At 36.1% G+C, this 27,980-nt stretch overlaps 1 protein-coding gene across 1 annotated transcript in view; it reads left to right on the forward strand.

Moving 5' to 3' along the window:
* Positions 1-27,980, forward strand: part of LOC149069495 (uncharacterized) — a 172,197-nt gene that overhangs the window by 43,533 nt on the left and 100,684 nt on the right. Inside the window, exon 2 of the mRNA XM_089249807.1 lies at positions 26,063-26,200. Coding sequence (XP_089105933.1) covers positions 26,063-26,200 — 138 coding nt within the window. The remainder of the gene's footprint in view (positions 1-26,062; positions 26,201-27,980) is intronic.

The raw sequence follows: 27,980 nt of genomic DNA on the forward strand, positions 1-27,980 counted from the left end.
CACCACGGTATATAAAAATCCCTAATTACGTCACTTAACTCAACATCGTGTTTATGTGCGAAGATTTTAGAGAAACTTTTAATTGCAGTTTTGGTGAAATGCGTATGGAAATATGTTCGGCTTATCGCGGTCATCGCTGAATTTGATGAGGTAAATACTGGAATTATTACTGTTATTATAATTATTTTTTTGCATTTTATGAACGTTTTATATAGCATTTTCCTCGCTGATAAATTGACGTGATTTTATTTCGTTATTTATAACCAAGTAATGTTGAAAACTACTACTTTTGGCAAAAACTTATACAGGACGAGCGACCACCAATTTTCTGAAACTCACAAAAATTGACTACTTTTCTGTTCAATCCTATTCACAAAAAATTTCAATTCACTCGTAAATTAAATTACAACCTACTGCACAGAAAATCAAGTGGTAAATCTGCAGTTAATATGAATGTATAGGAAACGGTGAACACATGACAAACATGTAATTAACTAAATATTTACAATTTAAACGTCACATATCCTCTATGAAAAAACGTGGGAGTTGTTTTTTCGTGCTGTAGATATAATGTTGCGTAGGAACGTATTATAACTGAGAACGTATTATATGTTACGGTAAATGTGATAAATCCGGTTATTATGCATAATTGCCCAGCATTTTGGTAAGTTTGATAAATTTCCTTAAACTAATCCCTTTTACCACTCACAATGCGGTATGATTACCAATGACCCAAGCATCGTTGGTAAATTAAATAAATACTAAAACAATTATCACTTTACCGGCGGATAATACCCAATGCAATAATACTAATACACAATACCCAAGCGTTACGTCGTTGATAAGCACGATAAATCACACTGTATATGATACATCATATACAGTGTATGATGATACATTGTATCATTATATCGGGGTACGATTGTAAAATGCGTTATCATTATGTCAGAGTACGACTGTATTCATCACACGTACTAGACTCCTTTGGGGATTATTTGACATATTTATCAAATTTAACACCATGTATAGTATATCATGTACAATGCAATTTATCATGTTTGTCGAGGAAGTAACGATTGATAAGTATGCATAATTACCGGTTATTGTGTACAATGACCGATTTATCGCATTTTACCATAACACATATATGATGGGCCTGTATGCAGAGGCGCCAACATGAAGAAAACATTCAGAAAGGCTAAAAATCGCCCCATTCAGGAATATTTCATGAATTTAATGGACGGGCTCCTTGACCTCAGCCCTCCAGGTTCCAGCGCCTATGATATATCCTTGAATAAAAATTCAATGACAGAGAAAAGTCAATTTTGGATATTGGCCTATTATAGATGATCTCAAATTTGGTAGGTATTACAGATAGATGGGGGGGGGGGGATCTGAGAATGTGCTACAGGTCAATTACGTGATCTGGAACTGAGCCATGTGTCACTCAAGTGATCTGCGAATATGCCGCGGGTTTCTTAAGTGGAAAATGTGCCGCGGAACACTGGTTACTTAAGTGATTTGTAAATGTGCTACGTGTCGCTTAAGTGATCTAGGACTAAGTCAATGATCACAGTATTTATCTGTAAATATGCCGCGGGGGTCTCTTAAATGATCTGGGAATGTACTGCGTGTCGCGTAAGTGATCTGCAAATGGGGAACTTGTTTAATTAATTACAAAATCAGATTTGAGGTCGTGGGCCACATCAGATGACTCCGAGGGGGGGGGGGGTACATTTAGCCCGCGGGTCATACGTCTAGCTTGTATATGTTACCGGCAAAGTATGAAATCCAGGCATTCTATAGAATGCCTAGGCATTCTATAGAATGCCTAGGCATTGTATAGAATGCCTGGTCGTTTCAGGCAAAGTATGAAATACCGGTTTTATTCTATACTTTGCCTAGGCATTCTATAGAATGACTAGTCATTCTATAGAATGCCTAAACACAATCCAGGCAAAGTATGAAATATCTTCTTCCAACAAATCTCTTTAGGGGCGGTATAAAATATTACATAAAATTAAAATTTCACAGAATTTTCTTTTTTTTTTCCGGAAACGTTTCCCTTTCGCTCTCGTGAAAAAGGATCTGTTGAGGGGCGGTATAAAATATTACAATTTCTTCGAATTAAAATTTCGCAGAATTTTCGTCATTTTTTCCCGGAAACGTTTCCCTTTCGCTCTCGTGAAAAAGGATCTGTTGAGGGGCGGTATAAAATATTACAATTTCTTCGAATTAAAATTTCGCAGAATTTTCGTCATTTTTTCCCGGAAACGTTTCCCTTTCGCTCTCGTGAAAAAGGATCTGTTGAGGGGCGGTATAAAATATTACAATTTCTTCGAATTAAAATTTCGCTGAATTTTCGTCATTTTTTCCCGGAAACGTTTTCCCTTTCGCTCTCGTGAAAAAGGATCTGTTGAGGGGCGGTATAAAATATTACAATTTCTTCGAATTAAAATTTCGCAGAATTTTCGCCATTTTTTCCCGGAAACGTTTCCCTTTCGCTCTCGTGAAAACGGATCTGTTGAGGGGCGGTATAAAATATTACAATTTCTTCGAATTAAAATTTCGCAGAATTTTCGTCATTTTTTCCCGGAAACGTTTCCCTTTCGCTCTCGTGAAAAAGGAACTGTTGAGGGGCGGTATAAAATATTACAATTTCTTCGAATTAAAATTTCGCTGAATTTTCTTTTTTTTTTCCGGAAACGTTTCCCTTTCGCTCTCGTGAAAAAGGATCTGTTGAGGGGCGGTATAAAATATTACAATTTCTTCGAATTAAAATTTCGCAGAATTTTCGTCATTTTTTCCCGGAAACGTTTCCCTTTCGCTCTCGTGAAAAAGGATCTGTTGAGGGGCGGTATAAAATATTACAATTTCTTCGAATTAAAATTTCGCAGAATTTTCGTCATTTTTTCCCGGAAACGTTTCCCTTTCGCTCTCGTGAAAAAGGATCTGTTGAGGGGCGGTATAAAATATTACAATTTCTTCGAATTAAAATTTCGCTGAATTTTCGTCATTTTTTCCCGGAAACGTTTTCCCTTTCGCTCTCGTGAAAAAGGATCTGTTGAGGGGCGGTATAAAATATTACAATTTCTTCGAATTAAAATTTCGCAGAATTTTCGCCATTTTTTCCCGGAAACGTTTCCCTTTCGCTCTCGTGAAAACGGATCTGTTGAGGGGCGGTATAAAATATTACAATTTCTTCGAATTAAAATTTCGCAGAATTTTCGTCATTTTTTCCCGGAAACGTTTCCCTTTCGCTCTCGTGAAAAAGGATCTGTTGAGGGGCGGTATAAAATATTACAATTTCTTCGAATTAAAATTTCGCTGAATTTTCTTTTTTTTTTCCGGAAACGTTTCCCTTTCGCTCTCGTGAAAAAGGATCTGTTGAGGGGCGGTATAAAATATTACAATTTCTTCGAATTAAAATTTCGCAGAATTTTCGTCATTTTTTCCCGGAAACGTTTCCCTTTCGCTCTCGTGAAAAAGGATCTGTTGAGGGGCGGTATAAAATATTACAATTTCTTCGAATTAAAATTTCGCAGAATTTTCGTCATTTTTTCCCGGAAACGTTTCCCTTTCGCTCTCGTGAAAAAGGATCTGTTGAGGGGCGGTATAAAATATTACAATTTCTTCGAATTAAAATTTCGCTGAATTTTCGTCATTTTTTCCCGGAAACGTTTTCCCTTTCGCTCTCGTGAAAAAGGATCTGTTGAGGGGCGGTATAAAATATTACAATTTCTTCGAATTAAAATTTCGCTGAATTTTCGTCATTTTTTCCCGGAAACGTTTTCCCTTTCGCTCTCGTGAAAAAGGATCTGTTGAGGGGCGGTATAAAATATTACAATTTCTTCGAATTAAAATTTCGCAGAATTTTCGCCATTTTTTCCCGGAAACGTTTCCCTTTCGCTCTCGTGAAAACGGATCTGTTGAGGGGCGGTATAAAATATTACAATTTCTTCGAATTAAAATTTCGCAGAATTTTCGTCATTTTTTCCCGGAAACGTTTCCCTTTCGCTCTCGTGAAAAAGGATCTGTTGAGGGGCGGTATAAAATATTACAATTTCTTCGAATTAAAATTTCGCAGAATTTTCGCCATTTTTTCCCGGAAACGTTTCCCTTTCGCTCTCGTGAAAACGGATCTGTTGAGGGGCGGTATAAAATATTACAATTTCTTCGAATTAAAATTTCGCTGAATTTTCGTCATTTTTTCCCCGGAAACGTTTCCCTTTCGCTCTCGTGAAAAAGGATCTGTTGAGGGGTGGTATAAAATATTACAATTTCTTCGAATTAAAATTTCGCAGAATTTTCGCCATTTTTTCCCGGAAACGTATTCCTTTCGCTCTCGTGAAAAAGGATCTGTTGAGGGGCGGTATAAAATATTACAATTTCTTCGAATTAAAATTTCGCAGAATTTTCGCCATTTTTTCCCGGAAACGTTTCCCTTTCGCTCTCGTGAAAACGGATCTGTTGAGGGGCGGTATAAAATATTACAATTTCTTCGAATTAAAATTTCGCTGAATTTTCGTCATTTTTTCCCGGAAACGTTTCCCTTTCGCTCTCGTGAAAAAGGATCTGTTGAGGGGCGGTATAAAATATTACAATTTCTTCGAATTAAAATTTCGCAGAATTTTCGTCATTTTTTCCCGGAAACGTATTCCTTTCGCTCTCGTGAAAAAGGATCTGTTGAGGGGCGGTATAAAATATTACAATTTCTTCGAATTAAAATTTCGCAGAATTTTCGCCATTTTTTTCTCGGAAACGTTTCCCTTTCGCTCTCGTGAAAAAGGATCTGTTGAGGGGCGGTATAAAATATTACAATTTCTTCGAATTAAAATTTCGCATTAATTACGCATAATCATTTATATCGATTACTATGCATAATCACCGATCAAAACGGATGAAATTATTGTGCATAATAACCGGCGATTATGCTTAATCACCAGATTTATCACAATTACTGTATTTTATACATGGCACCAACCTGTAAATGTTGTCAAATTTAGTGCTCAATGATAACAATTCTGAAAAGTGCCCCGCGACGTAAAAAAATTTTGGAACCAGTTTTCTATCACTTTGGTCCCTCCCCACGAAATGAAAGTGATCCCCCTTGAAATGAAATTTCTGGCTAGGGGCCTGATGAAACACATGACGTCAATTATTTCACCACTGACGTAAGCTCCCAAAGCTGAAGTAAATTGCTATCCAAAGAATTCTCGTAATTTTGGTAGATTGTAAAAACCATGTCACTAAGTTTTATTGCACATTTAGGCTAACCAAATTTCTTCGAGAAAAATACCGGAACTCAGGATTTCAAATACGGGTAAAATACGGAACATCGCTAATCATCGCCATAAATGACGCCGAATGTAAGCACAACTGTAAGTTGAAAACTTTTGCAGAAATTTCTTAAAAAACACCAATGGCAGGAAACAAAGCATTACTCTGAGAGAATTGCAGTGAACAAAACTGGATTCCACGAAGTACATTGTAAAATAACGAAATAAAACGTTTGAAGGGGCAAACAATTAAATCAACGTTTAGTATTTGCCGTCTTGCAGTGGAGTAGTTTATGAGCTAGCGTTTTACTGTGGAAGTGTTGGTTCGAACCCCGATTCTCTCGGGCATGGATGTTTATTAACATTAACAAATTCCCTGAACAGATCATACAGGATCTCTTGAACATATTTGAGGATCACTTTATCAAGTAATTAAAAAAACCATGATGTATGTGAGATGAATATTCTTATTCATAGTTGTAATTATAGTGATATAATTTATGCGTCGAAAAATAATTTCAATAGTTGATTTTAATAAAGTATAAAACTATAAGCATCTAAAAGTAGGCTTTGTAGATTCTACAATGTAGAACATTCGTGACAAATCACGGCATTCTTGCAAAAAAAGTCGGGACAGCCAAAATAAAGTGAAAATACGGGAATGTCCCGGGAAATGCGTGACACATGTGTCATATGCATAAGGTCACCACAAAACGTTTGCTAAGTAGGCCTATATTTTGCTATTTATCTTTTATTTTCACTGTCCCGAATTTGTTTTTCAAAATGTCCCGTATTTTCGACTAAACTCACTTGACTCGCTGAAACTCGCTCAATCTTGACTGAAAACGTGGAGGAAGATAATTTTAATTTCTTACAAATCACGGTACGATTAATTATGATTGTAAACATAAACGTTCATGTCGTATATATATTTGTGACGTGTTTCTTTTTTACATAACAAAAGCTAGACATTTTTAAAAAAAATATCAATAACATAACATTTATTTTGTGAAATACATTTTTATTTACAGCAATTTATAGTAGTCCTTCTTCGTACATACCCATCAGCATTTCTTTCCCATCACACACACAATTTAAACCATAATTATCAATTTTTCAACATTTGACAATTTTTTGAGAGATAGAATAGCAATAAGCACGGTGACCATACATCCCGTATTTCTCGGGACAGTCCCGGTTTTCTTCTGTTTTTTTGCTGTCCCGACTTTTTTGCAGAAATGTCCCGAGTTTTCAAATATTTTCAACGAAGTCAACTTGACTTTTTATTCTTCAAATCAACGATTAAAATTATCTTTCCAGCTTAGAAATTACATCACAATAATGAGGCTTTTGGAATAGACATCATAATCATCATCAGCATTGGCGTACTCAAAGGGAACCCCCCCCCTCTCCGAGCCAAGATTATAGTGTTATTTTACAGGAAAAAGGTAAAACCCCCTCAGAAGGTAAAAAAATCTCAATTCCCCCTCGAGAAAATTCTGCGTACGCCTATGATCATCAGTATCACTTGGAGGGACAAGCACAGCATGTTTTTCCCATGGAAAGCAATGTTAAAATTGCCGAATTTACCTTAGAAATGTGGAAATTTAGTAGGGTTTTTCGCCTCATCAATAATTTTAAAAATTGAACTGAATTCTCGAAAAACTGAGTTCGGTTAGAAATATGAAGCACAAAAAATTAAATATAAAATAATTAGCCGGACCTACTTTTGAGTTAGAAATTCATGCAATAACATTGATTTATATCTTCTCAAGCACAAAAATGAGAATTAATACTTCTGTATTGTTTTATAACATCCAATATCATCAATCTATATAGTTTAGGATGTTTTGAAGTTAATTATGGGCCCATAAATTACACTGAAGAAATTCCGCAGCTTTAATCAAGCATTTTTTGAAGCAAAAGCAGGCAAATCGATAACTTGAGCTTCAAGAAAATTTTCGAAATATCTAGCACCCATCAAAAAGAAAAAAAAACCAATTCATTTCTACGTTTCTTTAATTTTGATTTATATCTTTCATGAGTTGCGCAGGAAGTCGCCATATTGGTTACCATGTATGTCCCTCCAGAAAAAGGGAAATATCACGTGATTCAAAAAGCCTCATTAAGAGACTAAAAACAAGAATATTCATCCCACACATTTGTCATGTTTTTTTTTAATTCACTGCAATTTGAAGTGGCGCTTTATTTCTCGCGATTGGCGAATTTTCTGTGATTTTAGCACGAGTTAACGACTTCGCTTACTTTTGGCATCATTTAGCGATAATTGACATTGTCCCACATTTTCCCATATTTCGAATCCCAATTTCACGTATTTTTCTTGAGCAAATATGGTCGGCCTAACAATAAGCAATTCTTTACTTAGGATCTCTATCTCCCGTATTTCCACCGATAAAATATGATAAACCTACGTATACCAATTTGTTTTCCGTGACCGACATACCACGGTCACTTTCCCTCGAACAGATGAGTTAACGGGCGCTTTATACATTATATTTTTTGTTCATAAATCCGTAGATGAAAATTTCGGTTACTTCAAGACAAAATGATATCGCATAATCCACATTTGCAAGTTCCATTTATCAATGATGAAATATTAACAACAGAAAGACGAAACGGGGGTCTTTTTGACGCTGCACGCTGTTTAAGCTTACATATCTCTGCTAAGAATAAACCGAACCACCTGGAATTTCTGGACTTTTCCTGATTTAGCATGTTCTTATTGTATACCAAAGCTTCCTTTCGTTATCTTTTTTAACAACGAAGCTACGAGCGGATATACCTAGAAAGACCGAAGGGGGTCATAGTGACCCTTCCTTATATTCTAGCACATTATGCGGTAAATACTACTATCGTCGTCACAATTGATTTCTAAGTAGGTTATAATCCTTCTGAAAGTCTTTTTTGCATTTGACCTTGTGTGTGACCTTTCTTTTCCTCTCATTCTTCTCTGCAAGTGTCGTCAGCAGGTGTGTGATTTTTGGTTTTTGTCAAGCATTCTTGCCATATTATCCGTTAAATTGTTTATTCTGGGACGTAGAAAATTTGAGTGCATGTGATCTTCTCAAACAGTTAGTTTAGAACATAGTTTCCCAAACTTTTTGTTCCATCGCCCCCTTCTTCAGATAAATTTTTCCCTCATCACCCCCCAACTCAAACGAACCCATAGTATCCTATGTTATACCCGTGGCTTCTATCGCCCCCTTGGCCCTTTCTATCGCCCACCAGGAGGCGATATCGCCCACTTTGGGAAACATTGGTATAGAATGACGAGAAAACGTATATTTACTGAAGAAATACTCCAGGAGATGCTCCATTAGATGAGAGAAACTCTGGAAGCAGTTATGATGAAAGTGCAGAAGAGCATAGACCTTCCCTATGTCGAACTGTAGTGAAGAAAGTAGCGGCTCTGATGAAGATTTAAATCAATATAAAATTATTTCTCGGGCGCGGTAGCCCAGGTCGATAAGATACTCGCATAAAGTACCAAAGGATGTTTAGAGGTGTCGCGAGTTTGATACCCGGTTCGTCTTTGTCAGAAAACTTTCCTGGCACAGGGGTACAACAGACACGGCGACTTGACCGCATGAAGTCCCCCATTGAGGAGTTAGTGCACCAACCTCTCGATGACTCGATGAGCTTAGAAACAAGCTTGCCGTTCGGAGTCGGCAATAAATTGTAGGTCGCGGTCTAATTAGCTCTCGTGTGCAGAAAATGACAGTGGTGTGACTCATTATAACTCGTTGAAGCCACAGAAACGATCTAAGAAACTGCAGCAGATGGGAGCATATGGAAAATCATAGAACCTTCCTCAACTTTAGGATGTCGAGGATCACAAAATATATTGAGAGAAAATCAAGGCCCCACATTTTATGCGTTCAAAAAACATAAATGAAAGTGTTCTGGGTTCGTGACGCCTTATTTTCTGCGACAAAATGATTCGACATATACAGAAGCTGAAGCCCATCGTCGTCTAAATGAAACTTCTTGATCAGTTTCTTTGCTTGAACTGGATGCAACGATATCCATTATGTATGCAAGAGGTGCAAAAAACTTCCTACTGAATTCATTGTGGTCGTCGAGATTTGGGGTCCTCTATTTTTTCCCCAAACAATGACAAGATATCGTTTCAAAGAAATTTTGAAATTCATGCGATTCGATCTGACCAATTTTCTCTTGCATGTTCACTATGGATTTCATTCATAGAATACAGTGCGACTTGCTACAAACCAGGGCCCAATCTAACTGTGGACGAACAACTTCTACCCTCAAAAGCAAGATGTCCATTTACACAGTATATCCCAAGTAAGCCAGACAAATTTGGGATAAAATTCTGGCTTCTTGCCTGCGTTGATTCCAAATATATTCTGAATGGACAGAAAATCAGTTTCGATTACACTGGGACAGATAACACCAGACCAGCAAATCAACTTGTCTATGAATATGTAATTCGATTAGTCAAACCTTATCTAGGAGAATGTCGAAACAAAACAACAGATGATTATTTTACATCACTGAGATTATGTGCATTTTTGAAAAGGACAAGCTTGGTTGGGACCCTTCAAAAAGACCGTCGTGAGGTACCTCCAACTGCAAAAACAGGAACACAGAATCTATACTCGTCGATAGTATTCAAAACTGGAACTGATATCACGCTGACATCTTATCAGAGAAAAAAAAAATTAAAAATGTTCTAGTTTTGAGTTCACTTCATACTGATGTCACTATCAACGAAAACGTGAAAAAGACCCCAGAAACAGTTGCCTACAATAACGAAATTAAATATGGAGTCGACATCGTGGATCAAATGGTGCGATTATACACGAATAAGAATGGAAGTCATCCCTGGCCAATGCATGTTTTCGGAAAAAATTACGAACCTCAACAGATCCTTTTTCACGAGAGCGAAAGGAATACGTTTCCGGGAAAAAATGACGAAAATTCTGCGAAATTTTAATTCGAAGAAATTGTAATATTTTATACCGCCCCTCAACAGATCCTTTTTCACGAGAGCGAAAGGGAAACGTTTCCGGGAAAAAATGAGGAAAATTCTGCGAAATTTTAATTCGAAGAAATTGTAATATTTTATACCGCCCCTCAACAGATCCTTTTTCACGAGAGCGAAAGGGAAACGTTTCCGGGAAAAAATGAGGAAAATTCTGCGAAATTTTAATTCGAAGAAATTGTAATATTTTATACCGCCCCTCAACAGATCCTTTTTCACGAGAGCGAAAGGGAAACGTTTCCGGGAAAAAATGAGGAAAATTCTGCGAAATTTTAATTCGAAGAAATTGTAATATTTTATACCGCCCCTCAACAGATCCGTTTTCACGAGAGCGAAAGGGAAACGTTTCCGGGAAAAAATGGCGAAAATTCTGCGAAATTTTAATTCGAAGAAATTGTAATATTTTATACCGCCCCTCAACAGATCCTTTTTCACGAGAGCGAAAGGGAAACGTTTCCGGGAAAAAATGACGAAAATTCTGCGAAATTTTAATTCGAAGAAATTGTAATATTTTATACCGCCCCTCAACAGATCCTTTTTCACGAGAGCGAAAGGAATACGTTTCCGGGAAAAAATGACGAAAATTCTGCGAAATTTTAATTCGAAGAAATTGTAATATTTTATACCGCCCCTCAACAGATCCTTTTTCACGAGAGGAAAGGGAAACGTTTCCGGGAAAAAATGACGAAAATTCTGCGAAATTTTAATTTGAAGAAATTGTAATATTTTATACCGCCCCTCAACAGATCCTTTTTCACGAGAGCGAAAGGGAAACGTTTCCGGGAAAAAATGGCGAAAATTCTGCGAAATTTTAATTCGAAGAAATTGTAATATTTTATACCGCCCCTCAACAGATCCGTTTTCACGAGAGCGAAAGGGAAACGTTTCCGGGAAAAAATGGCGAAAATTCTGCGAAATTTTAATTCGAAGAAATTGTAATATTTTATACCGCCCCTCAACAGATCCTTTTTCACGAGAGCGAAAGGGAAACGTTTCCGGGAAAAAATGACGAAAATTCTGCGAAATTTTAATTCGAAGAAATTGTAATATTTTATACCGCCCCTCAACAGATCCTTTTTCACGAGAGCGAAAGGGAAACGTTTCCGGGAAAAAATGAGGAAAATTCTGCGAAATTTTAATTCGAAGAAATTGTAATATTTTATACCGCCCCTCAACAGATCCTTTTTCACGAGAGCGAAAGGGAAACGTTTCCGGGAAAAAATGAGGAAAATTCTGCGAAATTTTAATTCGAAGAAATTGTAATATTTTATACCGCCCCTCAACAGATCCTTTTTCACGAGAGCGAAAGGGAAACGTTTCCGGGAAAAAATGACGAAAATTCTGCGAAATTTTAATTCGAAGAAATTGTAATATTTTATACCGCCCCTCAACAGATCCTTTTTCACGAGAGCGAAAGGGAAACGTTTCCGGGAAAAAATGAGGAAAATTCTGCGAAATTTTAATTCGAAGAAATTGTAATATTTTATACCGCCCCTCAACAGATCCTTTTTCACGAGAGCGAAAGGGAAACGTTTTCGGGAAAAAATGACGAAAATTCTACGAAATTTTAATTCGAAGAAATTGTAATATTTTATACCGCCCCTCAACAGATCCTTTTTCCACGAGAGCAAAAGGGAAACTTTTCCGGGAAAAAATGACGAAAATTCTGCGAAATTTTAATTCGAAAAAATTGTAATATTTTATACCGCCCCTCCACAGATCCTTTTTCCACGAGAGCGAAAGGGAAACTTTTCCGGGGAAAAATGACGAAAATTCTGCGAAATTTTAATTCGAAAAAATTGTAATATTTTATACCGCCCCTCCACAGATCCTTTTTCCACGAGAGCGAAAGGGAAACTTTTCCGGGAAAAAATGACGAAAATTCTGCGAAATTTTAATTCGAAAAAATTGTAATATTTTATACCGCCCCTCCACAAATCCTTTTTCACGAGTGCGAAAGGGAAACTTTTCCGGGAAAAAATGATGAAAATTCTGCGAAATTTTAATTCGAAGAAATTGTAATATTTTATACCGCCCCTCAACAGATCCTTTTTCCACGAGAGCGAAAGGGAAACGTTTTCGGGAAAAAATGACGAAAATTCTACGAAATTTTAATTCGAAGAAATTGTAATATTTTATACCGCCCCTCAACAGATCCTTTTTCCACGAGAGCAAAAGGGAAACTTTTCCGGGAAAAAATGACGAAAATTCTGCGAAATTTTAATTCGAAAAAATTGTAATATTTTATACCGCCCCTCAACAGATCCTTTTTCACGAGAGCGAAAGGGAAACGTTTGCGGGAAAAAATGACGAAAATTCTACGAAATTTTAATTCGAAGAAATTGTAATATTTTATACCGCCCCTCAACAGATCCTTTTTCACGAGAGCGAAAGGGAAACGTTTCCGGAAAAAAAAGAAAATTCTGTGAAATTTTAATTTTATGTAATATTTTATACCGCCCCTAAAGAGATTTGTTGTAAGAAGATATTTCATACTTTGCCTGGATTGTGTTTAGGCATTCTATAGAATGACTAGTCATTCTATAGAATGCCTAGGCAAAGTATAGAATAAAACCGGTATTTCATACTTTGCCTGGAACGACCAGGCATTCTATAGAATGCCTGGATTTCATACTTTGCCGGTAACATATATACTAAAATATTCTTGTCTAAATTCATTTACTACTATTACTTAACCATACATGCACCTCGTAAAAATTCCTAATGATAATTTCGAACGAAATGGTGCATACCAGAGCGTGTGTCTGGCTAATGTATCTGCATTGTGCAGATACATTCTGCTTCCCTATGTATTTATGTTGTCAGTGTTGTGTGTGTTTCGTATTAAAGAACACTTTCCAACACTGTCTTCCACATTCTGTAGTGAAAATGGCAGATTCCTGAGTCTTCGTGTCGAAGCCCTGCTTCTTCTTTCTGCGGAGAGAATTCTACAAATAGATGACCGGCTTGCATCCGCAAACCCAATTACTACTGGTAGCAACTCGGTACTTAAAAGTATAAAACGGTATCAAACTGATTTATGTCCGTAGATAAACGGTTTTATACCGTTTGGGAAAAGAGATCGTTGACATTATACAGTATATATATAGACGTGGAAATAAAAACATGGGAAACTAGATTTTTTGCTGATATTTTACGGATTTTATTCGGTGTTGTAAAGTCTTTCCCATTAATGTTTAAGATTTTGTATATTTTTTTAGTTCAGTAAAAATCAGGAAATTCGTTCAGTTTAGTTTAACAACAACATTTCTACCGGATTTTTTTTATATTAGGAAAGTGTCTATACGAAATTCTAATGACGATACGGAAAGTAATCGTTGTGAAGTTTTACTTGAGTGTGAATGGAACTTTTAAACAAACTGTATGATATATGTTTTTAAATTTTTTTGTCTTCTTTTGCTGCTGTTTGTGCGCGTTGTTTTAATGAATATTTATGTGTGACGTGTTTTGGTGCTGAAAGAGTTTCTTGGTATCTATGGTTTTCTCTTCAGCATCCCGTATTTCGAAGAAATTTCTTGTTTTCTATTCTAATACATAGTAAGCAAAATGCGTTTTTGCGGTTTTTGCTGGTAGTACCATCCACTTTTCATGTTGTATTCTTCTGCGTCATTCGAAATTTTTTTTCGAATGACTCATTGGCGTCCTATGTATTAGAATAGAAAACAAGAAATTCTTCGAAATATGTGATGTTGAAGAGAAAATGATAGACACAGTATTCAGCAAGAAACGCTTTCAAAAGCTCACAAAAACAAAACAAATAAGCAATCCTACTTATTTTTGTTTAAAAGATAAACTGCACACGTACTTTTATAAACTTTTTCCAGTATTTGCAGGGGGATTCAATAATTCCCCCTTACCTCATCTTACTGGCAAATCGTTGATCATAGAGGCATACTTCCAATTAGAAAATATTATCCCGACAACGTGAGGAACACAGATACGTCGTTGATAGTGTAAAGGGTTATGCAGTTATTAAAATTTAAAAAAAAAATAAACTTTTTATTCGGGTACCTTGTCCTCAAAATCCTAGTTAGAAAGTTGTTTCCCTGTCTTTCCTGAAGCCAACAGAAAACTATGTTTCTAAGCGTAATATTAGCAGAGATATTTTATATATGTATAGAATTTAAAAATCTGAGGAAAGTTTGGAAAGAACAGAATAAAAATAAGACAAAGAAGAGCTTTGTCCGTTAGTTTCGACTGTTCTATTTATCATGGTTTCGTAATTGATACATAGTCACTTATCACAAACTGGCAACAGATCAACTATTCATAGCATTGCATTGAAAACCGGCCAATTAACAGATCAGCGTTCAGGTAAATGTACTATTTGTTAGCACACAAAAGAATTCTAAATACTTCTTAATGTGGAAGTTTCGATCTTATACAAAATTCATGACAAATATATGTGTAAAAAAAGTAATGCTAAGGAAATTTCTTTAAATTAAAACATATACAATGGAATAATTGGAAAAGCCGTTTTCAATTTGTACGACAAACTCCGCATAATCGTGGTCTTGAATAATGAAATTTACTCCGAATAAAGACGGAGATAATGAGATAATGGTCACGATGCTGCTCATCACGACGGCGTCTTTGAAATCTCAATGATGGCCGATGATAGTTAATTGAGACGGTGCAAAGTTTTCCCTTCGAACACAATTTCCTTCTTCAATATTTACTGTCGTATTTCCCAATGGAATTCATAAATGGAATGTTAAATGGACAACCTTTGTTTCGAGAATCCATTTAATATTCATTAAAGACATTTTCACGCGTAATGCTTTTTTCAAATGCAACTCATGAATATTTAATGCAAATTCCTTGTGAAAAAAAAAATTTAAGCATATTTTATTCATTAGGAGATAATTCTCTCATCTTTCCTCGATTCCACTCACAAAAAATACGGTGAAAGGTTCTGGTGTTACTCATAATTAGCTGTATTATCATAACTACTTGTTGCCGGAATTATACAGGGTGATTCCATTGCTCCCCTTCCCGAATTTTACTGGGAAACTGTTTATCCTACAGAGGTATACTTGCAATTAGAAAAATTAAAATAACGTGTGGAACTCAGATACTCAGTCATGCATGCTATAATGAATGATAGTCACACAATATTCACAATGTTGCCACTGTGGTGGTCCAGTGATCATAGTGACGGACGGTCGAGTGATCAATCGCGACGACGCACAAATGCGGGCCGATCTCCCCATTCAAGTCTCGCCACAGAGAGCAGCAGGTCTACAACGACACAGTTATTCAACTATCACACTTCACTCGCGGTTAGAAAAACTGATGGCATATGCCAGCGCACTACACATCGCTAGAACACATCGCACAGAAACAAACTTCACGTTACGTCCATAACACGTGCACGCACATTCCAACACGTAACAATTCGTTAGAAATTCCGCAGAGGAATATGGACGTGGTGGATGTGTGGTTTAGTAATAGCAGTCTTTCATGTTGCAAGGAGTTGTATAGTTATTGCACAGTTATTAAAATATGATAAGTATAAGAATATGATATGATGCAAATTCGTAAAAAATTATTCGTGCTAAGCCACTGCCATCTTGATTGCACGGAGTGTACGTCGCAATGGCTTAATCCACCAAATAGCGATGACTAGTGAGTAATTTCAGAAACGACTGCCCTCATATAGAAATAAATCAAAATTACTGATGTGATTTTTTTGATAATTTAATAGCATAACAATATTAAAACATTGTTGAGCTAGAACAGAATGTATCGAAAACTGTGCAGCACTTGATATGAATTGTTTTGTTCGACCTCTGGAAATAAATTTCATCTACCAAAATCTAATGAAAATAGATTTCCTTAATCTGTTCAAACCCAAACTAAAAACTGAAAAAAAATTCGATTGATTTGTATTTATTGTATGTCAAAATGTCCTTTAAAAAGAGAAAAAAAAATCAATTAATTAATTTGCGCTGTCTTTACTAGCCCCATTTAGTTAGATACACCTTTACGCATACCTCAAGTCTTAACTTGAAAAAAATAATCATTTTTGAACCATTAAAAACCGTTAAAAATGAAGGTATACATATATGCATCTTCATTTTTAACGATTTTTTTCTTTGGAGCGAAGAGGTTAATACCATTAAAATGATTAGCAAAATTTCGGAAGCAGTTTCATATCTGACAATCAGTTCCCGTTTCCGTAACACAGGACTCCGTTCAGGATTCGAGCATGGCCAAGAAATTCTACGGTGATGCCGATTACAAATCGAGGAATAATGTAGCAACTAGATCATTAATCCTATGTGGATATTGATGATGAAGTTGTAATTTGTTGTCATTTCCTTGATCCAGTGTAGATTAATTAGATAATTCAAATTTTTTTCCTATCCCCTTGAGCTTCGAATCAACTCAGTTCAACTGTGTTAGGGTGCTCGCAAAAATATTATTTGATTATTTTGTTCTTGGGATAGTTTGTTGTTCATTTTTCCTTACATCGGACCCGTAACTGCACTATTGAGTGTGATTTGGCATGAACTTCGCGAAAATGTATTCGAGATAACGAAGATGAATGTAGTAGGGGCAGCACACACGTGTGCGGGAATTTATAACTGACAAAACGAAATTTCAATATTAAAGTTAAGAAACAGAGAAAACACTAAATTTCGTTTCCGATACTTAACGTTATGTAACCTACAAAACAATAGAAGCAAAACGGGTGCTTGTTTTCCGACTTCCACAAAAATCGGGTCTTGATTTGTCTTCCTCTGGAACCGTAGATGACTCGGCGTTGGGCCGTTCCACCACAGATGGGATTCCCTCTCAATGACTGCTTTAATCATGTGATATCCTGTGGTCCCGTAATCCCACTGAAACGACTCACCACAAGCTGCCTTCCTGTAGTACACACACAGTGCTTTATTTTAATTTCTTTTCTGGGATTGTTATCACGTGGTCGCTCTTGGCGGAAAAGGATGCCATTTTCTTTTCTCATGGTCCTCTTCTATTCGAAATCATGGTGACTCGTTCATTATCCAAACACGAGATTATTTCTTTTGAGTACCGTTGCGGGAGAAAAGTACTGCTGAAATTGTAATCAAATGACATATTAAATAATGCAGCGTTAAATATCACAACACAGGCCATTCAAAATTGCTTGCACAGCAGTTATTTATCTCTGCAACCGTAGACTTTAGAAACATACTTTCAATTGCAAAAAGTTTTTAAATTACGTGAGGTTACATGTCTTAAATTTGCCAACGAGTACTACTTTTTATATATTAAGAAAAATAAATTAGAAAATTTTATGTTAATTGTGTGCTAAAATTTCCAATCAACGAAAAATGTAAATGCGACTCTGAGAAGTCAATTGCATATTTTTAAATACAATACTAAACGGGATATTTCACTTTGGTAAAATGGGGTCGGTTTTGATACACGCAAAGAAGCAGCGAAGTCAGATTTCCTTCAATGCTTCTTGTGTTCAGTTTGTTTTCTCAGAAAATTTTCAGCATTTTTTGCCAATAATTGAGGGCATGGTTCATAAATTACGGAACGTTAATCAAATTCAAAGTTTTAAAAGTTGTGTAATTCTGAAAATAATTGTCAAAAAATGTAATCGTTATTTATTGTGAAAAAATATAGATACGGTCGAGCTCATTCTATTTGCATACAATCTCTAGAAATGGCAAGTTTTTAACAGATAAAAACTTGCAGACACATAGATAAGTTGTCAAAACACAGCAATTTTATTTTTATTTAACATCTCAATAAATATCGCATTTAAATGCAGTAGACGCCGCTTATTAGAATCACTGATAATGTTATCATTCGAGTGTTATTATGTCTTTCTCCACGAGCAAAACGGACCAATACCATAACACGAGGGAAAAAATCCATTTTTTGTTATCGGGACCGGTTAATATTATTTTATTATTTATTTCTTTTTATGTTTTTTGAAGCATTTTAAAGCGAAGGTTTAACCAAATTTATTTTTCCCCTTGTAAGTTATCTTTGCAAGACTATGTAAAGTGTCCTTCCCCGCCGTTGATAACCACTTCTATAATTAATGTCGTAATCGGGGCCGTAGTGAATTGCTATGATCCATGTACTTGTGAAGCTGCTTTTGCATTTACCTTTCTATAGTTCAGCAAATGTTTGACAACGAAACAATCCCTTCCTTGAGTTCTTGATCTTTATCTCAGTCATCCAGATTCACAATGTCTGCCTGAAAGACTTGGTCAGTTTCATTCCAAATTCTAACAGTCACTGAATAAAAACAAAATACAAGATTTTAGCTCATAAAGAAAAAAAAAAAAATTCCGCTTTAGATTTGAATAACCCGCAAAGAGATGGGGAACATTTTGTTACGAATGAATCAGATATTTTCTAAATTTTATGCCGGAGTGAACTCGGAAAGAAAAGTCGTCTGGTCTCCGCCGGGACTCGAACCCAGATCCTCTTGCAACCCGGGCAAGCAATGCAAAAGGGCCTGAGTTCGAGTCCCTGTGGAGACAAGATGACTTTTATTACCGAGTTCACGTAGGTGTAAAATCCAGAAAATGGTTGTGAAAACTATCGTTATAGTTGGAAAAAATGCTCAAAAGTTTTTTAGAAATCACCCTTTACCAGTTTCGAGTGTAAAGAAACAGTAAAATAAAGCAAAATAAAAAAAAATCTAAGTTTTTACACAGTCCCCCTTGCCCTCTAACGCCCAATTATAAACTTGTTGCCCTGTATTTTCTGAGGTCAACAAGAAGCATTTCACTTTTCTAAGTTAAATATTCGCGGAGATATTTGAATTCAAAAATCGCAGGGAAGTTAGAGAAGAATAGAAAAAACTAACGGGCAACGCTTCTCTCCATTGTTTTTTTGTTGATTTTGCCAACCTTTCCCCTATTTTTAAATTCGATTGTCTTAGCGAATATTGCACTTAGAAACGTGAATTTGTCTTTGATTGGCCTCAGAAAAAATAGGGCAACTTTCCAATTGGGTTTTTGGACAGGGTTTCCATATTAAAAAAAATTAGACATTTTATTCTGTGATACACCGTATTCTCTCAAAATATCACGTGATACACCACACTCATTTTTGCACACATTTTAAGCATTTTTCAAATCGGAACCTTCCATGTACGATGAATGGTTTATGAGATAAAGACCGTCAAATGTTCTATTCTTTAAGTTTCTGGTTTTTATTTACTTCGATCACATTGCACACACACACGCACACAGATTCGAAACTTTTTGACTAGCTAAAACGGAGTACGCCATCCAACAATTGTTTCGATGAGTAGCAATTTCCTTCAACTGGCATTTAATTTCAATATGATGTGCTACTCAGATTATTTTTTATATTGTCGATATATCTCTTTTACTTGGGAACTTGGGAGAGTGTTTTTTTCTTTTAATATTATGACCCATTGAGCGATGCCAGGTTAAATTATCCGTACCAAGGGATCAAAATAATTGCCATCGAACAATTACTGCGTAGAAAGAATGATATAATCGCGCTTCTCCTTCGAGGGGGAAAAAAAAAATATTTTTCCGCGGAATGAAAGAGATAGTGCACAGTAAGCTGATCCTCTGCGTGACTAAGAACGAGTTTAACGAATGCCGACAACGATCCATTGGGTAGGCATCAGCATAAACGACAGAATTCGCTGACTATGCATGTGACATATCGTCGGACAGTAAAAGGACAAAAAAAAGAAGACATTATAAAGGGTCGTGTTCTGCACAGATACCGACCATAAGTACCTTTCAAAGAGAAATGAGACGGAAGGAATCAATAATTTTTTTTCGAACACTTAAGAGTAGGAGAAGAAGCTGGTGGAAATTCCAAGACTGTGAGGAAGGTGTTGACTAGATCCTGCAAACATACACAATCTTTCTCTTTCTTCTCTCTCTACAAATAAGAATCTTTAAAGAGAGAAGAACTTTCTTATTCTTCTTGTGTGCCTCTTCGCGAAAGAAATACAATAGGACTTCCTCAAATTCTTTCAATTCTACTTCACTTTTATTTCAAACTTTTTGAGGATAAAGAAATGCGTTCTTTATGAATGTGAATGTAAAAGAAAAGAGTACTGTAAGATGGAATTTTTTTCTAATTTTTCACTTTAAAACAACAAATGATACGTATTTGGTGTATAGCAGGGGTTGCACAACCTTTTTAGTTCGGAGGCTGGGGTTTAGAGGTGTCGCGAGTTCGATACCCGGTTCGTCCTTGTCAGAAAACTTTCCTGACACAGGGGTACAACAAAATTGGCGACATGACCGTAGAAAACATTGCTACCGCAGGAAGTCCCCCATGGAGGAGTTAGCTCACCAACCTCTCGATGAGTATAAAAAACAAGCCTGCCGTTCGGAATCGGCAATAAATTGTAGGCCCCGTGTTCTAATTAGCCCTCGTGTGCAGAAAATGACCGTGGTGCGACAAAAATAATCAAATGACAGGGGACCGGGTATTCAATATCTCTAACGTTCGTGGGCCAGATAGGCAACATTGTTTAAGTTTGCTGACCAGATATACGATACACTAATTCGCAGGCTAAATATACGATTTTTCTCAAGTTCGCAGGCCGGATATGAGATAATGCTACCATTCGTGGACCAAGAAACTATATAGCTTGACCATATGCCACTTTTCGCGGGATATAACCGTATTTTGCCGTAATATTTTGACTTGACTTTTCGTCTATATAAAAAAATGTCCCGTATTACGAGGTTTGAATTCTGAATAACTCAATGAAATTTTCACTTTGAATTTTAAATTTTTATTTTAAAATTTTATTCTGCGCTGAAATCAACGGTTAATATTTTATAATCTACATAATCATAATTCTGACTAAAATTATAATTAATTATATGCTAATATTTAAAAACAAACACTATTGATATAGAAATAAATTACTTTTTGGGTGAGATAATATACTAGGTAAACAACGTCGGTAAACAAAACGTATCTATCTCTCTTGCTTTCTTCGTATTTTGGGTTTAAGGACGACATTTCCCTAGTATACTTTTGATATAGAATATGTGTGCACGACCTTTTCAGTCCGCGGGCCAGATATGCGATGTTGCCTAAGGTCGCGGGCCGAAAAATTATATAGTGTGACCATTTGTCCTTTTTTATGGGACATTATTGTATTTTCCCGTAGTTCTTTGGCGTGACTTTTTTGTGAAGATAATTCGTAACCTTCACTGAGATCATACAACGAGGCTTTTCTGAAATTGCATTCTTTACTGAAATCAAGAATTATGATTATATTTCCATAAAATATCAGTTATATTATGATAATTCTGATTGCAATCATAATTAATTTGATCACAAATATCAATTCACATATTCGTCACCTTATTTCCTATTTCTCGAGAAAACATTTTAATCAACCGTTATTTTCAAAAGGGATTCTTTACTCCTTTGGCAATTTTCAGATATTTGACTTTTAACGTCACTTACTTTTGGCACTTTTATAGTGATGATTGGCAATGTCCTCCGTAGGGATCCCGATTCCGTATATTTTATTTTTATTTTTTGATTAAATATGGTCAATGCAAAGTATAGGAAAAATTATCATAGATATTGTTGAGAGAAATTATCTTTGGGAGCGAAATAAAGAGGTACTGCAGGAATTAAGGGACAGCCTTAGCATATTTTCAAAATCTAAGTTTTGACAAAAATTTGAAGTTGCCTATCTTGAAGTCTGTCCCTGTTCATATAGCCGAAAATCGTAGATTTGTATTGAGAAAATACATACAAAGTTACAAGATAGTTTCATACATTTCGATGAAGGTTTTAATGCTCATGATATCTGAACCGAAAATAACGCTAAAATTTTGATGAATGAAAAAAAAAAGAAGAGAATACTTTTATATGAAAGAGGAATTCGCTCCCTAGGAATGAAACTTTTATTGAGGTTTCTCAAGTTCTCGAATAAAGAGGAAAGTATCTTGCTCAAAATTTTCGAAATGTCTTGAAATAAGTGTTCGACGAACTAAGTTATTGAAGCGGAAATTTGTAGCGATACATCACGGTATTTTTGAAGTTCACGAAACAAAATCTGTTGATTTTTTCCCACCCTAGACATTTTAAAGAATGGAAAAGATAAAAAATATATACATTTTCCCATAAATTACATTGGGATTGGTTGTCTTGAAAGACCTTCGGAGTGTTTATAAGCCCTACAGATATAAGAATATATTTAATTTCGGTCGTTAATTAATCACGATATGAGGGTTTTTCATTAGTAGTTTCTTCACTGTCGTTTTAGAAAGAAACAATTCGATCCATGCGAGGGGCAGAGTGTTCATCATCTGCGGTTGGTTTTCCTACGTTGAGAGAGGAGCGAATGCGAGTCGAGTCCCTAATCAAAGAGAAACTCTCCCCTGACGGAGAAATCGGACATACAGCAACACTTCTGAGTAGAGTTGCCATTTCACAACGTTAGTACAGTTTGTATATTTAACTCGATTAAGGACCAATATTAATCAAGTTTCTCGAATAAATCAGACATGAAAAAAAAAAAGAAATTAAAATTATATTTAATCACAATGTATATGACACCGTATCTGATGCTGTGGTTTTCGAAAAGCCACATGTAGTGAAACAGTTGCTTTCTGTGTGAAATTGTAACAAAAATATTTCGGTAAAACAGGCTTTTCTATGGGAGAAATCAGTGTAACGATTAAATTTCCAAATGATATACAATTGGACTTACAAAATTGTATGCAAATTGCTTTACGTTATCGCAAGTGCTAAGCAGGGCCGGAATTAGAGGGAGGCGAGGAGGAACAATTGCTCGGGCGGCAAAATTTAGCGGGTGGGAAAGTCGTCGAATTTTACAGTGGTCGGGGCAGCGAAATCATGTTGCCCCCCCCCCCTCAAAAAAAAAATCTCAGTTAAGGCCCTGGTGCTGAGGCTTACATAAATATAGACGACAATGTACAAACTCAACCTGACACTAGATATTGACACCCTCATTGCAAATTTCAGAGAAAGTCAAAAAAGAACGTAAATGTAGTCATCTATATATATAAAAGCGAATGTATGTCTGTCTGTTTGTCCTTTATGCATTACTACATCATTCATCCGATCACCATGAAACTTTAGGAAGTTGTTGCTGGTTGCCAAAAACTCGCGAAGGTTTTTGGCATATAGTTTTTTTTTCTTTTTTTTTCCCCCTTCATTTCCTTCAATTTTCTTTCTTCTGAGACCGCAGCAACACGCGACATGTAAGCAAGTTTTAGATAAAGATCAGTGTGGGGTGCGATTTCATACACATGCTGTGAAAACCTAAATATTTGATAATTATAGAGTGGTTAATGCACATTATTTTATTATGTTGCATTTAAATTAATTAGTTTATTTTCGTGATTTATTTTTATTATACTGTAATTGAAGTATCAATTACATACGAGATCATTATATAATATTACACATTATGTGTCAACTGAACCTCTATTAAGCGGAAATCTATGTTCAACGGAAAAAAACCTCGGTCCCTTGCAATTCCGTCGAAGACAGGGTTTACTGTATTTACCTCAAAATCTTCTGTGTTAAATTATTTTTCGTGAACTGTATTTTAAATTACTTCAGACTTGATCTAGCTCTATTTCTCACCAAAGGCCACTTATAAGCAATGTTTGACGATTTCACCGACAATTCGCCAAAATTTATGGCGAGCGTTGGCGATGTTCCATATATATGATCCTTATTTCCTGTGATGTTCCCAATCAAATATGGTCCTCTAATTATAATAAGGCAACAATTTCATGCACAGTTTTGGATTCACGTGAAAATTTTTCATCAGGAGAACTCTTGCTAACGTCAACTTTGATTGTTATGATACCTTGGTTATAACGACAAAATTTCGCTGAATCTTCGATATCTTTATAACCGAGTTCGACTGCATTTGCATTCTTCTTAAAATTCCTCCGATAAGAAAACGTTTACATCAAAATTCTTTCTCACCGTCGTATATTTTGCATCGCGGTGTAGTTTTGTATGAACGGAATCCGTTTATCATATCGATTCATATTCCATCCTCTCTTGACTATAATGTATTCAGATCTGTCTAAAGCCGGTAGAAAGTTAGAATCCCACTGAAACATCAAAGTGTAAAGTAAAACCGATTACACTACGTGGGTATAATGTACGGTATAATCTGAAACAGAACAATCACGTGAAAATGTATACGTTCTCAATCAATCTTGATCCCTCCTTCCAACATAAATCGATGGGAATATTCTTGGCTGTTGCTTGTTTTTTCTTCGGTTTTACGTATAGCAAGAATATTCTCCTAATTTCGCTCGACCAGTGTTTCCAAAGTTCTCTCAAGTGGCTGTTTCCGCTCTTTCTGGCAATTTTCTATCTCTCTTTTCTCGTCTGAAAATTTCCGTTTTCTTTGTATTTTCCGCCTCGTGATCCCTTAACGAGCTTATAAACCACGGCGTAACGTTGCACAATTTCCATTCGAACTTTTTGCGTTTGTTTTTTCTCCGCATTGCCATGCTTTGTTAGGAATAGATGCAATTGGGTTTTAGTTTTTTATAATACAAAGGGACTGTGTGGGCATTATGAGTCATAAGGGTTTTTTTTATTGCAATTTAAAAGCTAATAGGGACCTCAAACTTGTATTTTTATAGAATTTTGATTTTTGTTTTTGCATGGACAAATGAATTGTACGTAAAACTGAATATCATGTCCGAGAAAAAATTGAAAAAAAGAAGAAATAGTTTCAAAAAATAGATACATAGGTAAAAATTTTTTCGACTGTCAAAAAACACATAAGTAGGAGATATAATTAGCGAAGTGGCAAAAAATACATAAAGAGGTGAAATAATCGGCTCACTGGCAAAGATAAATAAATAAATAAATACACATAGTATGAATAATTCACAGACTGGGGGAAGATAACTGAGGTAAATAACTTGTGCACAGGAGAAAAAAGGGCTAAATAATTTGCAGATTGGCAAAAAAAAAAAAACGAGAAATAATTTATGGACTGACGAAAAAAAATCAATGAATCCGACAAAAAAATTTCCAGACCAAAAAAAAACTCAATAAATAGAAGAAAAAATTTCGGACCGTCAAAAACCTCATGAATAGGATGGATAATTTGCAGACCCGGGGAAAGAATGAGAAATAACTTGCGGACTGGATAAAAGAAGAAATAATTTATATATTAAGAAAAACAAAACACAAAGAAGAAAAATAATTCGCAGACCTGCAAAAAATAAATAAATAAATAGGAGACGAAAAAATTCAAAACGTCATAATACGCGTAAATGGGAGAAATTTTTTTCAGACCGGTGAAAAATGTGCATGCACAGGGGAAATAATTTGCGGACCGCCAATTAATGAATAAATAGAAAAAAAATCCCATCGTCAAAAAATGAATAAATGGGAGAAATAATTTTCTGACCGGCGAAAAAAATGCATAAACATTATATATGCAAACCTTCTTTTTTTATTAAACGGCTGCATGAATTGAGCGAAATGTTTCGTGGACCGACAGGAAATTCCCACGGACCAGCGGTTAAACAACACTGGGTGGGAAATGAAGGAAACTAATCAAAAGTGATCAAAAACAAGATTTCATGAGTCTGAATATGAAAAATCAAAACTTCATACAATTTTTTTTTAAAAAGAAATTGTGTAAATTCGAGAACTATGTCAAATAATTGAAATTAACGAAATGCGTTCAATGGTCATTGATATTTTCAAAGTTTCAATATTGATTTTCTTTTTCTTTCAGTGTGATTCTGGTGTTGCTGTGGATTCTTTTTTCTATTCTCTCTACATGCAACCCACAATGACCATGATGTTAGCGACGGGATCGTCCGAAGTCACCGAGAGGCTAGCCAGAGTCGTTAGTCGTTGGAATATCGTTCAGGTAAAGTTAAAAGCTCATTGTTCTTGGTACTTTTTCTACTGAGTAATAACCGGGCTGCAACAAGGACAGAGTTGGTGGTGCCCCGCGTGCTGGACCGGGGAAGGCGCTAACTTCACTCTTTTACTGGTCCTTCTACATGACATGGGGCGCCAAAATGCTTGCTTGCACCGGCTGGAAAAGTATCGAATGTCGGATCTGTACACTGAGCAGGAGCAACGAGAGCAATGCCCAGGGGTCCTTAACCGCAAGGGGTGCCCTCACAGTAGGCTAATTGGTTTCAGGGATATTAACATCAAATCCTCGGAAGTTAATCTACGCCGAGGCCTCTGCAGCCAACGGCACTGAGAAGACTGGTTTAAGTATGCACGAAAACACTTAAAAATGGATATGTAACATCAAATTTTTTAAACACTTTTCCATAACCAGAAACATCATTATAAGGTGATAGATGGTACTCCAGATGGGAGACTTGCTTCGTTCAGAGGGGCACGAAGCCCCCGTTGACTCTGCACCTTATGATAAAACTCTTCATTGCCGCTATCAACAACGATAATTGCGTGACATCGATGAGGAATTGATGCATGAGCGGCATTGGCGTTTCATTGATTGTGAAATTATTTTTGGAGACAACGGCAGCTTTGTGAATATTGAAAACGGTACAGGCGATTTCCGCCATGGGGGGGGGGGGGGGGTCTATCATGGAGTCAACAGCAAGCAATTAGCAGCGATGCCTGTGTGACATCGATGATGAAATGATGAATGAGTGGCATCGGCATTTCATTAATTGCTGCTTGTTTTTGGAAACACTACCAGCTCTGCGAATATTGATGCGGTATAGATGATTTTCCCCCCATGACGTCCATTCTCCGATGAATTGGTACATGCCGGAACGTGTGTGAACCTAACGTGAAGTCTGTTGCTGTGCAATGCTTGTTATGTGTAGTGCTGCCATCTGACATCAATTTTTATAACTATGAGTGAATTGTAATGGATGAATAATTGTACGTTGTAGGCTCGTTGCTCTCTGTGGCGAGACTTTTTGAGTGGGAGATCGGCTCGTATTTGCCCCTCGAAGTAGGGAACCACAGAAATTCAATTTCAGCCAAGAACCACTGTGGTGAGGATGGGGTTCGAACCCAGGTTCCTATTATATTCCGTAATGTCTTCCGGTGACACCTTGACGCTCTCTAACTTTCTTCAGTTTTTATGATTAAAAAAAACTACCCTGTGCCACGCTGAAATAAGAAAAAGTTTTAAAAAATGGTTATTGAGTTTCTCATACTCAAAAAATCACCAACGAATAAGGCAAATACAAGGAGAATACAAAAACTCCTAATGCATTTCTACACGCTATTGGTGTCGTCTTTAAGAGGATAAAAATATCCAAGTGGGATACTCGGTCAGCGTGATATATTTTTATCCTCAGACGACACACATGTAGCGTGTCAAAATGCATTAGGAGTTTATGTATTTTCCTTGTATTTGCCTTATTCGTTGGTGATTTTTTTTAGTATTATCATTGAGTAAATTAGGCAAAAAAATATACTCTTCAATATGTTTCATATTTGAAAGCCTCAAACCTTGGCAGTATGTTAATTATTCAAAATGGCAGGGACTGAAACTAGAGCCTGTTTCCGAAACTCTTCGTGAAGCACGCACGCACGCACGCATATACACCTATACACATATATACACCTCAGTAAATAAACTTGATATGTTCGCTTTAATAATGTGATCAACCACAAAATATTCGATGCAAGTTTGCTGTTATTCATTTCGC

This window comes from Pholcus phalangioides, unplaced genomic scaffold (assembly GCF_987345545.1).
Source record: "Pholcus phalangioides strain wild (caught in Gottingen) unplaced genomic scaffold, Ppha-v1.0 ptg000022l_1, whole genome shotgun sequence".
Taxonomy (NCBI): Eukaryota; Metazoa; Arthropoda; class Arachnida; order Araneae; family Pholcidae; genus Pholcus; species Pholcus phalangioides.